At 38.5% G+C, this 14959-nt stretch overlaps 1 protein-coding gene across 50 annotated transcripts in view; it reads right to left on the bottom strand.

The window, feature by feature from the left end:
• The window catches only part of CSPP1 (centrosome and spindle pole associated protein 1), a 140637-nt gene that overhangs the window by 79812 nt on the left and 45866 nt on the right, over positions 1–14959 (bottom strand). For 34 of the 50 annotated variants that reach the window (XR_016236506.1, XR_011389120.2, XR_016236507.1 and 31 more), the window contains 2 exons: positions 9597–9695; positions 5618–5688 (listed from right to left, as the gene is read on the bottom strand). Coding sequence is in view for 45 of the 50 variants with exons in the window: in XM_089336318.1 (XP_089192444.1) it covers positions 5618–5688; positions 9597–9695 (170 nt within the window). In the remaining 5 variants the exon portion in view is untranslated. The remainder of the gene's footprint in view (positions 1–5617; positions 5689–9596; positions 9696–14959) is intronic. The other 16 variants (XM_070075120.2, XM_089336334.1, XM_070075124.2 and 13 more) reach the window with 1 other exon arrangement.

The following is a 14959-nucleotide window of genomic DNA, read 5'->3' as shown; positions in this document are numbered from 1 at the left end:
TTAATTTCATAATTTAGGAGTATCTACCATGCACCGAACACAAAATAGATAAGTAATTTCCAAATCTCTAAGAAACTTTAATAGAATATTCTAATCTCCATAATTTTATTTCTAATAGTCTGCATAGTATCTCTACTAACATCTTCTAGAAACTCCTTAAGTTTAACAAGTCCATGCAAAATGAATATCTCAAATTTAACTGCTACACTTCATTTTCTGTTAAGGGCCTGATGAGCCCAAAATTTCACTGTAACTTTGTTCATATTTTCTTACTTAAAATGCAGAGATATTATTGTATGTATTAATATCACAAAATAAACTCAATCCAGATTTATACAATTTGAAACAGTATATAAAACACAAGTTATCAAAATGCAACTGAGAGTATTTTCTCCACTGCCTTAACTGGTCTCCCAACCACCAATGGGTAAAAGCTGGTCCAGTAAGAATAAAGGCAACATGAATTATATAAATAGTATTTTTACAATCAATGTAGCTATCTCCATGCCACTTCTGACCTTGATGGAGTAACAAGCACAAGACTTAACATTCCATCATTAAAATCTAAAAAAGTGAGCAAGATAACTTTTTTGGATACTGCAATTTACAGGGTAAAAGGAAAGAGAACCCAAAGAAAGCCAGAAAACTATCCTAAATTGAACAGACAGAGGTCAAAATTCAGCAAGGCTAAAATGGTTAGAAGTTAAGGAAGCATAAAAAGAATTCCAGAAATCCACAAGGGGATCCCTTCAAACTTAGCTGTGTACTAGTCAGTGCATTCACAGAGGAAAATCCATTCAGGAAACTAAACAGGAAATAAAAACTGAACAATTCACAAAACTCAAAGGAGAGAAATTCAAGCTCCAACCAGCTAATATATAGAGTTCTCTGTGATCGCCAGGATTTTCAGGAAGAAGTCCAGAAAAGGTCAATAATCCTGCAGCAGTGAGGCTGAACTATTCCCTAGAATTGAGGCTATTCTAGATGTCCCTAAGTAAGTTTAAAAATAAGATGCAAAAAGACAAAATTAGTTACTAGTAACAAAATGTGACTATAGTTGGCAAAATTCAAAGATGGCTCCTACAAGGGTACTTTACAAAGTTCATGGAAAAGTAAAATTAAAAGATGAGATAATTGTAATGCAAAAATTATTTTGAAATCATATATATGAGCCCTACCTCCTGGTGTTCATTCCCTGTATAACCCCCTTTTCTTGAGTGTGACTGGGACTTGTGACTTGCTTCTATACATTAAAATATGGAAAACACTGCAGATATAATTAAGGTACCATGTAAAGTTAGTTTGAAGTCATCAAAAGGGAGATTATATTAGGTAGGTCTACTAGTATCAGGTGAAAGCCCCTAGAAGAAGGATTTTGGAGAATCTCTGATTCTGGAGAATCTCTTTGCAGGCACTAAAAAGCAAGCAGACAGATGAGAAAGCCTACATGGTAGAGAATGGCAAACAGCCTCTAGGAATTGTGGGTAGCTTCCAGACAGCATCCAGTAAAAAGTCAGGGCCCTTAATTACAGAGGCACAAATAAATGAATTCTGCCAGGTACCAATGCCATCTTACTAAAGTGATCAGTTTAAGTTCATAATTGATCACAAAGATAGCATTAAGTGTCAAAGGGATCACATCAATAAGACCAGTGATATAATTAAAAAGGAGAGAACAATCCAACATGGGAAGCGGGATACACAGTAGACTCAGAGAATGGCAAATGCCCTAAACAGCACTCTGGCCTCAGAATAAGCCCTTAAGGCAATCAGATCTGGCTAAAAAGCCCATGAGAATTTCTCAGGCATGGAAAGCCAAGACACTGTGGCAAAAAACGACCTAAATGAAAAAAATCTCTGTGAGATCCCAATGGAAAGAACGGGCCAGGTACCTTTCTCTGAAGGGAGGAGAGAACTTCCATTTTTATTATGGTCTTTTCTAATTAAGGTCAGAGTCTGTGAACTCAAGAGTCTTCCATAGCGTTGGCAGCTCATGAAAAGAGCCTTGGGTGATTACTGACGTCATAAATAAGAGTGTCAATTGTTAAATCAACAACAGGAGTCACTGTGCACTTGCTCCCCATGTAGGACCTCTGTCCTTAATGTATTGTACTATGAGAATTAACAGTAAAACTAGTCCTCAAACAATACTTTAAACTTTGTGTGTCTGTGGGTGCAAACTGTTGAAAACTTTATTCAGTATAGAGTTGATCTTTTGTATATAAAGATAATTAAAAATGAATCTTAATGAAGAATGGGATGGGAGAGGGAGTAGGAGATGGGATGGTTTGTGGGTAGGAGGGTGGTTATGGGAAGAAAAACCACTATAATCCTCAAGTTGTACTTTCGAAATTTATATTTATTAAATAACAGTTTTCCAAAAAAAAAAAAAACAAAAAGAATTCTGCCAGCAACCTGAATGAGCTTGGAAGCAGTTTCTTCCATACTCAAGCCTCCAAAAAAACTGTCTGGATGACACCTCAAGTAAAAGCCTTTTGAGACTGTCAGCAAAGGACTCAACTAAATCACACACAGATTCTTTACCCATAGAAATGGTCGATGATAAATATGGAGGGAACTAGTATTGTGACACAGCAGGTTAAGTCACTGCTTGCAATGGCAACATCCCATACCAGAGTGACCCTTTGAGTCTTGGCTACACCTCTTCAGATCCAACTCTCTAAAAATGCACCTCACAAGGCAGCGGGAAACAGCCCAATACTTGGGCCTGTGCTACCCATGTGAGACACTAGGGTGGAGTTCCTCACTCCTAGATTTAGCCTAACCAGGACCTTGCTGCTCTGAGCATTTAGAGAGTGAACCAGAAAATGGAGTATCTCTGGAAGATCTCTGTCACTCTGTCTTTTCAATTAATTAATCTTGATAATATGGGGTGTTTTGAACCACTAGGTTTATGGCAGTTTGTAATAAAGCAATAGAAAAGTAATACAATGAGTAAATCATAGCAGGTAGAAAGTTACTAAAAAGAAAAAGCACATGAATGATGATGGAATAAATAAGAATGTTAAAATAGCTAGTATACCTACACCCAAGTACTTAAGCAAAAATAGGACACATAAGGAACAGGTATCCTACCTAGTGGTTAAAATGCTGGTAGGGACACCAAGACCCCACATGTCCCAACCAGTACCCCATATCAGAGTGACTGGGTTCAAGTTCTGGCTCGACTCCTGACTCCAGCTTCCTGCTACTGCAAATCCTGGGAGGCAGTGACAATGTTCCTGCCACCCATCTGGGAGACCTTGACTGCATTCCCAGCTCTTGGATTTAGCCATGCCCCGTTCCAGCTGTTGCAACATTTGGGGAATGAATCAACAGATGCAAGCTTTCCCTATCTTTATCTCTGCCTGTCTCTTTCTCTGTTTATCTGCTTCTCAAATAAATACAAAAATAAATCAATTTTTAAAAAGGAAATAGAAATATGAGGAAAAAAGAAGCCCGGGAGTGCAGTGGAGCATGGCCCAAGTGCTTGGGCCCTGCACCCCACGGGACCAGGAGAAGCACCTGGCTCCTGCCTCTGGATCGGTATGGTGTGCCAGCCATTGGAAGGTGAACCAACGGCAAAAGGAAGACCTTTCTCTCTGTCTCTCTCACTGTCCACTCTGCCTATCAAAAAAAAAAAAAAAAAAAAGAACTTGTAAGTCTCACAGAAGAGGAATCTGAATACATGTGCTAACCTCCACCAAATGCTCACAAGAAACAGTGAGATAGGGTGATACAAGAAACAGTGAGATAGGGTGATACAAGAAACCTACAATAGGCCGGCGCCGCGGCTCACTAGGTTAATCCTCCGCCTAGCGGCGCCGGCACACCAGGTTCTAGTCCCAGTCGGGGCGCTGGATTCTGTCCCAGTTGCCCCTCTTCCAGGCCAGCTCTCCACTGTAGCCCGGGAGTGCAGTGGAGGATGGCCCAAGTCCTTAGGCCCTGCACCTGCATGGGAGACCAGGAGAAGTGCCTGGCTCCTGGCTTCAGATCAGCGCGGTGCACCGGCCACAGCGGCCATTGGAGGGTGAAGCAACGGTAAAAGAAGACCTTTCTCTCTGTCTCTCTTTCTCTCACTGTCCACTCTGCCTGTCAAAAAAAAAAAAAAAAAAAAGAAAAGAAACCTACAACAGACCCTTCTGTGGCATTCAAGCACAAAACATGCCCAGTTTCTGGATATTTATCTCATATAAGGTAAAAACCTTAATGTCCTCTTGAAAGGCAGAAAACTAGCTTGGATTCAGCATACTGCACTCATACAAAGTAAAACACAAAGCAAAGGTTTATTACTGTTAGAAAAAAGGCAGAGGGGCCAGTGTAGTGGCGCAGAAGGTTGAAAAGCCACTTGAACATGCATCCCCCACATAAGAGTGTCAGTTTGAGTCCTAGTGGCTCTACTTCCAACCCAGTTCCCTGCTAATGTATCTGGGAAAGCAGCAGAAGATAGCTCAAGGCCTCTGCCACATATGTTCCATTTTTTAACAGTTCACGAAAAACAGAATTAAATAATTTAAAAAAAGGAAATACATGCAAACAACAGAAGAAAAAATAGCTTCGTTCAAAGAAACTGAACTAAACTAAAAGGTAATTTTGTATTAGCTAAAGAAATAAAAAAAGAAAAAGCTATCATATATAACACAATATATGATATAGCCACATTACAACAAGTACTAATAAAACATGAAATTAAAAGTTTATTGTGCGGCCAGCATTGCAGCGCAGCAGGTAAAGCCCACAATGCTGGTGTCCCATTGGGAGCTGGTTCGTGTCCAGGGTGCTACACTTCCCAACAAGCTCCCTGCTAATGGCCTAGGAAAAGCAGAGGAGACTGGTTCAAGTGCTTGGGTCCCTTCCACCCATGTAGGAGACTTAGAAGAAGTTCCTGGCTCCTAGTTTCAGCCTGGCCCAGTCCCAACCATTAAGGCCATTTGGGAAATGAACCAGTGGATGGGAGACCTCTCCTCTCAGACTCTCCTTCTCCCTCTCTGTAACTCTTTCAAATAAATAACTCTTTAAAAAAATTTTTAAAAATAAAGTTTATTACTGAGACCTAATATTTCACTTATTTACAGAAAGCACATCACTAAATCAACTATTTAGCTTTGGATTTTTACATAGAATATATATAACATATGCTAAAATGCTTAGCACAATGGCTAACATAAAGCCAGCACTTCAGGGACAAGTATTTGGGATAGTGCTTGGGACATCCACAACTCATATTGGAGTGCCTGGTTTGAATCCCAGTGACTCCATTTCTGATTCAACTTCCTATTAATGTGCAACCTGGGAGGCAGCAAAGTAATGGTTCACATACTTGAGTCCCTGCCACCCACTTGGGAGACCCAGATTGAATTCCTGGCTTTTGCCTGGCTCAGCCCTAGTTATTGTAGGAATTTGGAAAATGAACCAGTGGATGGAAGATCAGTCTCTGTCCCTCTGTCTGACTTTCAAATAAAATAACTTTTAAAAAAACTTTTAAAAAGTAAGCAATCAATAAGTATTAATTACAACTCAGTCTCACTAAAAGCCTTTTACAAAACATTCAGCAAAAATCTAATAAAATATTTTTAAAACAAAACACTGTCAAAATCTAATCAAGTTTCATACACACCAAAGAGCATCCCTGCAAAAGGACTACAGATGTCTCGATTAGCAGATTTGGATGGTGCATTATCTTGGGCACTAAAACCAAAGAAAAAGAAAGAATTAAAATCCAGATCATTTGTAAGAAGCAAAAACTTATATAGTAAAATGTAATTTGAGTTGTTGTCTTCTCAAATTTCTATGGACACTATAATATTTATAAATTTTTAACAGGAAGGTAAAATCATGACATTCTATCTCTTTTATACACTGAGATTCCAATGTATTCAAGACTACAAATATAAAGGCTTTTTTCAAGGCAGGCATTAAGTGGGTTAAGCAGCTGCTTGGAACAGCCAAATCCCATAACACAGTGCCTGAGATCAAGTTCCACCTTCACTTCTGATTAAGCTTCCTGCTAATGTACCTGGGAAGCCACAGATAATGGTTCAGAAACCCAGTCCCTAAAACCCAAATGGAAGGCCCAGATGGAGTCCCTGGCTCCCAGCTTCAGTCTGGACCAGTTCCAACTGTTGCAGCAAGTGGGAAGCCAAGCAGCAGATAGGAGATACGTGTGAGTGCCTATGTATATTTGTCTCTCTCATTCTGCTTTTCAAATAAATAAATAATTAAAATAAATGCTCTTTTGCAAGGACAGTCTATTCAATAAATGGTGCTGGGAAAACTGGATTTCCACGTGCAGAAGCATGAAGCAAGACCCCTACCTTACACCTTACACAAAAATCCACTCAACGTGGATTAAAGACCTAAATCTACGTCCTGACACCATTAAGTTATTAGAGAACATTGGAAAAACCCTTCAAGATATTGGCACAGGCAAAGAATTTCTGGAAAAGACCCGGGAGGCACAGACAGTCAAAGCCAAAATCAACTATTGGGATTGCATCAAATTGAGAAGTTTCTGTACTGCAAAAGAAACAGTCAGGAGAGTGAAGAGACAACCAACAGAATGGGAAAAAATATTTGCAAACTATGCAACAGATAAAGGGTTAATAACCAGAATCTACAAAGAGATCAAGAAACTCCACAAAAACAAAACCAACAACCCACTTAAGAGATGGGCCAAGGACTTCAATAGACATTTTTCAAAAGAGGAAATCCAAATGGCCAACAGGCACATGAAAAAATGTTCAAGGTCACTAGCAATCAGGGAAATGCAAATCAAAAGCACAATGAGGTTTCACCTCACCCCGGTTAGAATGGCTCACATACAGAAATCTACCAACAACAGATGCTGGCGAGGATGTGGGGAAAAAGGGACACTAACCCACTGTTGGTGGGAATGCAAACTGGTCAAGCCACTATGGAAATCAGTCTGGAGATTCCTCAGAAACCTGAATATAACCCTACCGTTCGACCCAGCCATCCCACTCCTTGGAATTTACCCAAAGGAGTTTAAATTGATAAAGAAAAAAGCGGTCTGCACCCTAATGTTTATTGCAGCACAATTCACAATAGCCAAGACCTGGAACCAACCTAAATGCCCATCAATGGTAGACTGGATAAAGAAACTATGGGATATGTATTCTTTAGAATACTATACCGCAGTAAGAAACAACGAAATCCAGTCATTTGCAACAAAATGGAGGAATCTGGAACACATCATGCTGAGTGAAGTAAGCCAGTCCCAAAGGGACAAATACCATATGTTCTCCCTGATCGGTGACAACTGACTGAACACCAAAAAGGAAACCTCCTGAAGTGAAATGGACACTATGAGAAATGGTGACTTGATCAGCATAGCCCTGACTGCTAATGGACAACTTAATACATTATCCCTCATAGTATTTTTTTTTTCTCTGTTCTACTTAATATGACTGGTTTAATTCTGTAATTATCACACAGTTATTCTTAAGTGTTGAAAATTAACTGAAATGTGATCCCTGTTAAACATAAAAGTGGGAATAAGAGAGGGAAGAGATGTATAATTTGGGGCATGCTCGGGCTGACTTGCCCCAATTGGTAGAGTTGAAAACATACTAGGGGATTCCAATTCAATCCCATCAAGGTGGCATGTGCCAATGCCATCTCACTATTCCAAGTGATCAATTTCAGTTCACAATTGATCATAATGAAAGGACTAAGAGTCAAAGGGAGCACATAAACAAGTCTAGTATCTGCTAACACTAACCGATAGAATAAATAAAGGGGAGAGTGATCCAACATGGGAAGTGAGATACTCAGCAGACTCATAGAATGGCGGATGTCCTAAATAGCACTCTGGCCTCAGAATCAGCCCTAAAGGCACTCGGATCTGGCTGAAAAGCCCATGAGAGTATTTCAGGCATGGAAAGCCAAGACACTCTGGCAAAAAGATCTCTGTGAGTGAGATCCCAGTGGAAAGAACAGGTCTTCAAAGAGGGAGGTGCCTTTCTCTGAAGGGAGGAGAGAACCTCCACTTTGACTATGACCTTGTCTAAACAAGATAAGAGTCGGAGAACTCAAGGGGCTTCCATAGCCTTGGAAACTCATGACTGGTGCATAGGGAGATTACTGATGCCATAAACAGGAGTGTCAATTTGTAAAGTCAACAACAGGAGTCACTGTGCACTTACTCCCCATGTAGGATCTCTGTCCTTAATGTGCTGTACACTGAGGCTTAATGCTATAACGAGTACTCAAACAGTATATTTCACTTTGTGTTTCTATGGGGGTGCAAACGATTGAAATCTTTACTTAATGTACACTAAACTGATCTTCTGTTAAAAAAAAAAAAAAAAGAAAGAAACTATCAATTCCCAACTTGACTCCCACTGGGATTAAACATGACAATAGGTCTGATCTGATTTCATCATCATTTAAAAAAAAATCATCTATTATTTTTCACTTTATGTTTCTGTGTGGGAACAAACTGGTGAAATCCTTACTTAAGGTATACTAAGCTGATCTTCTGTATACTAAGATAATCGAAAATGAATCTTGATGTGAATGGAAGGGGGGAGGGAGTGGGAAAGGGGAGGGTGGTGGGTGGGAGGGACGGTATGGGGGGGAAAGCCATTGTAACCCATGAGACGTACTTTGGAAATTTATATTCATTAAATAAAAGATAAAAAAAAAAAATAAAAAATAAAAAAATAAAATAAATGCTCTTTTTCTTCAACCTGCTTCAGGCTCTATCAGCTCTCAAATAAAATTCCTTTTCAGGTGAGTCATCACCCCAGTAAGGGAAATGAATTTAAGTACACATAAATAAGTCCTAAAAAAGGAGACAGCGTGACCTATGAACACATTTGACAAAGAAAACCAATTCTGAAAACCACTTTTCATGGAATATAGAAATGAGGAAAAACAGGAAACTCTCAGAAAAAAACTTAATTAAAACCCAAAAACAAATTATCTTCTTTTAAAGTACTATTTATATATTACATGTTTTCAAAGAAAAAAAGATACCTTTCTTGACACATGACAATATTATCGTCATTATATACTATAGATTCAGAACTGTTTATTCTGAAATGGGAAAGCTACCAAATGATAAAAACTATGAAAAGGAAGAGAACATCCAAATAAAGTACATATAGTTTATTTTTAACAGAAATACATATGAGCACTAATTTTACAAATAATCATAAAAATTACCTATTCAATAAGCTGAAAGTAAAAGTTTTGAAAAAAAATCATATCACAGGTCATTTTTTATTTATTTCTAATCAAGGTACATCATCATGACCCCAAGATATTTTAACTGATTTACAGTCCATTAAATTATATGCCTGTTTCTCCTTTTGATATTTCAAACATTTATCTACTTTATAATAGGGACTTTCTAAGAACACTTTAGCACACCTTATAACCAACAAATTTTGCCTTCAAAAGAAAGCTGTGAGGTATTGTAAATTTTGATTTACCACTACCTATCTCCTCACCTTTCTTTCCCTTTATCTCCTTTCTCACTAATAAGGAAAGCTGTTAATATACCATACCTTTTTTTTTTTTTTCAGTAAGCCAGTTTTAGGCAGGTGCAGAATTTATGAGACATACCATACCTTTTATTTCCAGCAGATGAAATTCGTATATTTAACTGTTCTGTGACATCACCATCATAATCCATAGGAGGCACATTTCCTTGTCTGTTCCTGTGCATCCTTAAAAACACATTAGCTTATAGAGCATGACCCCACACAGGGTACCTTATTATATCTCTTTGGGATTTTAACATTTGATATCAAAAACATTAAATGGAAAAAAGTAATATAATCAGATTTGACCATGAACACATTCAAAAATTAATTAAACTTGCTTCAAATGTGACTTGCTGGTTACCAGACAATAAAAAATTTTAGATTTAACAGTCATCTCTATAAGGAGGTTATTTTAAATTACTTCAATAACTTCTGAAAATTATTTAATTTCAAAATTACAAGTTTTAAACATATTTTAAAGGGAGGATAAGATAATATACTTATCATTCAGTAAGTGAATAATTGAGCACCTACTATATGCCAAGGACTATTTTGAGCACAGGGTATACAGTCATCATCTCCTGTACTCACAAAGAATATAGCCAAAATTCAAAATGAGATTATTTTTTTAAATAAAAATTCATGGACTCTGGCAATTATTTCACTGTATGTATCAACATTTTTAACTTAATATATACCAGCAGCCTTGCCACTAAATTAAATCAAATATAACAAGCCACAATATTTGCTAAATCACAACAAAGAATAAATGTTATCAACAGATGAATGGGAAACCTTATAAACAAGTAGGCTGATACATCGGTAGAAATTTGTTCACTTTACTCACAAGGTCATAAACAATTAGAACTTCATTTTTTCGTGAAAAACATTTTTTAGAAAATAATCATCAAAATGTTTCATTACAGTTAGTCTTTTTTTTCCATTTGGCAAACATTGACTTTTTTTTATTTTAATTTCCCACAAGAGAAACCAACATGATTTCTACTCCAGCATTTATTAACATCCACGAAACTCAGCATTTGAGTCAAATTTTTTTACATGGTTATTAACAAACTATATTGTCTTTCTCACAAGGAGGCTATTGGAAAAAAATACAGTTGTTAAAGCACTGCTGAATATTTCAGGTGAATTTCGTTGTCAAATTAACAAAAGTGACGATTTTTAGCTCTATAAGAAAAGGAATTTTTCACTCAGAAAAAGTACATAAATTTCTTCATTTGTTTCCATCATATAGGTCACTGTCAGTATAATCTGTGAAGAAAAAACTATTTGGATTTTAATCCTCATAATGACAACTTGTCATGACATGTGAAATCCATACCTAAAATAAAGCCCTGTATAAGCCCTTTTTTTAAAAAAAAAAAAAGATTTTATTTATCTATTTATTTGAGAGGCAGAGTTACAGACAGAGAGAGGGAGAAAAACAGAAAGGTCTTCCATCCTTTGGTTCTCTCCCCAAATGGCCATAACAGCCAGAGCTAAGCCGATCCGGAGCCAGGAAATTCTGGATCTCCCATGCAGGTGCAGCAGCCGAAGTACCTGAGCCATCTTCTACTGCTTTCCCAGCCCATAGCAGACAGCTAGATTGGAAGAGGAGCAGCCGGGACATGAACTGGCACCCATATGGGATGCTGGTGCCACAGGTGGAAGCTTAGCCTACTGTGCCACGGCGCCGGCCCCTATATAAGCTCTTTTAAAAAGAATTTCCAGTGTATTTCAATTTATCAAAAAGCAGCTAATTTTAACTTACCTAAAATCTATGCATTCAAATCTCCCTTTTAAAGTTACACAACAGAGGCTGGTGTCATGAAAGCCACCAACTGTGACGCCAGCATCTCACACTGGCATCAGTTTGTGTCCCAGATGCTCTTAAGACCAATCCAGCTAATGTCCTGGGAAAAGCAACAGAAGATGGCCCAAGTGTTTAGGCCCCTGCCACCTATGTGGGAGACCCAGATGAAGCTCTTGGTTCCAGGCTTCAACCTGGCCATTTGGGAAGTGAACTAATGGGCAGAAGACCTCTCTCTCTCAAATAAATAAATATATATTTTTTAAAAAAGTGATATCACTTCGGTGTCGTTTTCTATTTCACTTATTAAAGCAAGTCAATATAAACTCAAATTCAAACTTGTAATTAACTGCACTGGCAGTGTGACATAGCAAACTGAGCCACTGCCTGCGATGCCCACATTCCATATGAGTGCAATTAGAGTCCCAGCTGCTCCACTCCTGATTCAGTTCCCTGCTAATGTGTCTAAGAAAGCACAAGAAGATGGTCCAAGTGCTTAGAGCCCTGCCACCCACAAGACTCGGATGAAGCTTTTGGCTCCTGGCTTTGGCCTGGTCCAGCCCTGGCCGTTGTGGCCATTTGGGAAGTGAACCAGCAGATGGAAGATTGCTCTCTCTCTCCCCACCCCACTTTCTTTTTAACCTGCATTTCAAATAAGGCATATACACACAGAAAAATGTGTAATTAACAACGTCAGACAAGCGGATTTAGTTTATCTTCTATCCATACACATCCATATATACAGAAGAGTTAACAGAGCAGGCTGAGACTGCCTGTCTTTAAAAGGTCTGCTTAAGTTGATATTTGCGTAGTGCCTAGGAACACATTTTGAAAGGGTTCCCACCATTTCCAGAATGGGTAAGAGGAATGGGTAAGAGTGGATCTTTGTGTCTATACTGTTTGTGCAAACAATACAATTTATGTTGAATTATGTTGAACATCTGCTTTCCTTTGGAGAGTCTAGAATTCTCGTATATGATCAGCACCCCCAAAAAACTCTGGGCACTAAGTCTCAAGTGAGCTTCCCTACAGACAATATTTTTCCATGTTGTCAAAATTCAATGCTGGAGGAATTTTATCTCCTGTATGATTTCACTGGGGGAGGACTCTTGAAAGATTGTGCTGGTTTGCTTAGGACTTTGTATCTTAACTTTTTAAATCATATTTATAAGTAGATTAGAAAATTGATATCTTGATGTCAAAATTCAGCAGCAAAGAATTGTTTTCCAAATTTTATAAAACCATTAAAGGCTAATATTTGAGGCTCACCATCCCATGGCCCCATGTATCTTTTTTGTTTTGCTTTGTTTTGATTTGTTGACAGGCAGAGTGGACAGTGAGAGAAAGAGAGACAGAGAGAAAGGTCTTCCTTTTGCCGTTGGTTCACCCTCCAATGGCCACCATGGCCGGCACATGCGGCCGGCGAACCACGCTGATCCGAAGGCAGGAGCCAGGTGCTTCTCCTGGTCTCCCAAGCGGGTGCAGGGCCCAAGCACTTGGGCCATCCTCCACTGCCCTCCCGGGCCATAGCAGAGAGCTGGCCTGGAAGAGGGGCAACCGGGACAGAATCCGGCGCCCTGACCGGGACTAGAACCCAGGGTGCGGTGCTGCAGGCGGAGGATTAGCCTATTGAGCCGCGGCGCTGGCTACCCACATATCTTTTCTTTTGCTGATTTTGCTTTGGATTCTTCCACTGTAATAAACTATAGCCATAACTACAACTACACACAGTCCTCTGAGTCCTTCTAGTAAATTGCCAACCCTCGGAATGATCTTGAGAATCTACCTATGACACAACACACAAAGCAAATTTGCTGATGTGGTAAACAGGTATTTATATCAATGAAAATTTTAAAAAGGGAGACATTCAAATTTTACATTTTTACAAGCATAACTTAAGACCCCAGAAGGGCCGGCGCCACAAATCACTAGGCTAATCCTCCACCTGCGGCGCCGGCACACCGGGTTCTAGTCCCAGTTGGGGCACCGGATTCTGTCCTGGTTGCTCCTCTTCCAGTCCAGCTCTCCGCTGTGGCCTGGGAGGGCAGTGGAGGATGGCCCAGGTCCTTGGGCCCTGCACCCACATGGGAGACCAGGAGGAAACACCTAGCTCCTGGCTTCAGATCAGCACAGCGCGCCGGCCGTAGCGGCCATTTGAAGGGTGAACCAACGAAAGGAAGACCTTTCTCTCTCTCTCTCACTGTCTAATTCTGCCTGTCCAAAAAAAAAAAAAAAATCCCAGAAGTAAAAGCCACTTACAGACAAAAAATTGTTCTAAAATTTACCCAAGAGCTTGTAACTTGCTGCATGTTCAGTTAGGTTGACTGATGACAATATTTGGATTAACAATAATAGTTTTTCTTTCTATAGCTGTACTCAAAATATGCACACTAAAACATGTTTTCCAGGCTCTTTGGTATATATAGATAAGTTAATAAAGCAAGCACCATAAACCCAAAATGTTATTTTTCAAAGTTCACTCTAAATTTTAAAAATTTTGAGAATTATTTTATGTATATTATTAAGGTCTAAAATTGACAGTAAAATTACAGGTTTCCTAATTAAGAGCCTATATGAAAGATATTCTAAGGTGTATTTTCCACTGAGAAAAAAAATTCACTAACAAGATTATAAAGGTCCCTTGTCACTGATAATTACAATAAAATCAAGACTAAGAAGATGTCTAAGAGGCCTAAGAAAAGCAAAACTACACATCACAATATTAAAAAAAAAACTTCAGCTATCATATTCAGTTTTATGAAATGGCCAACATAATTATGCTTACCTTTATTAAATTAAGGAAGAACTACTATTTACATATAAAGATTCCATAAACACTTTTTGAAAGTTACTAACCTAAGACCAAAAAAAACCCAAAAGACAAATTTTGAAGGGAACTTCAGTTATAAAACCAAATTATGGTTTGGAAAGTTAGCCACCTCATTCTCTATAAAAAATGTCTCTATAATTTTATATTATCTTTATAGTTTTATATTTTACAATTATAAAGTTACATTTCATAATTTCCTCCATTTACTAAATTTGCTTTTATATTTCTAATAAATGTGTCATGTAAATACTCCTAAACATCCCTGTTCATCTTAACAACTTTAATAGTGGATTTACAGTTTATTTTAGAAACGTCTATTGGATCGTTCTCTCCCTTTTTTATTCTATCAGCTAGTATTTGCAGACACTAGTCTGGTTTATGTGATCCCTTTGGTTCTTAGTCCTATCATTACGATCAATTGTGAACAGAAATTGATCACTGGGACTAGTGAGATGGCATTGGTACATGCCACCTCGATGGGATTGAATTCGAATTCCCTGGTATGTTTCTAACTCTATCATTTGAGGTAAGTCAGCTTGAGGATGTCCCGAATTGCACATCTCTTCCCTCTCTTATTCCCACTCTTGTATTTAACAGTGATCACTTTTCAGTTAAGTTTCAGCACTTAAGAAGAACTGTGTATTGATTACAGTATTCAACCAAAAGTATTAAGTAGAACAAACAAAAAAAAATAATAAGAGGGATAACATATTAAGCTGCTCATCAACAGTCAGAGTGAGGGCTGATCATACACAGCAGACCCATAGAATGGCAAATGTCCTAAACAGCACTCTGGCCTCAGAATCA

The sequence above is a fragment of the Oryctolagus cuniculus genome, chromosome 6 (assembly GCF_051225735.1).
Source record: "Oryctolagus cuniculus isolate XC-2025 breed Fujian yellow rabbit chromosome 6, ASM5122573v1, whole genome shotgun sequence".
Classification (NCBI taxonomy): Eukaryota; Metazoa; Chordata; class Mammalia; order Lagomorpha; family Leporidae; genus Oryctolagus; species Oryctolagus cuniculus.
This window is presented reverse-complemented; position numbering and strand designations above follow the sequence as displayed.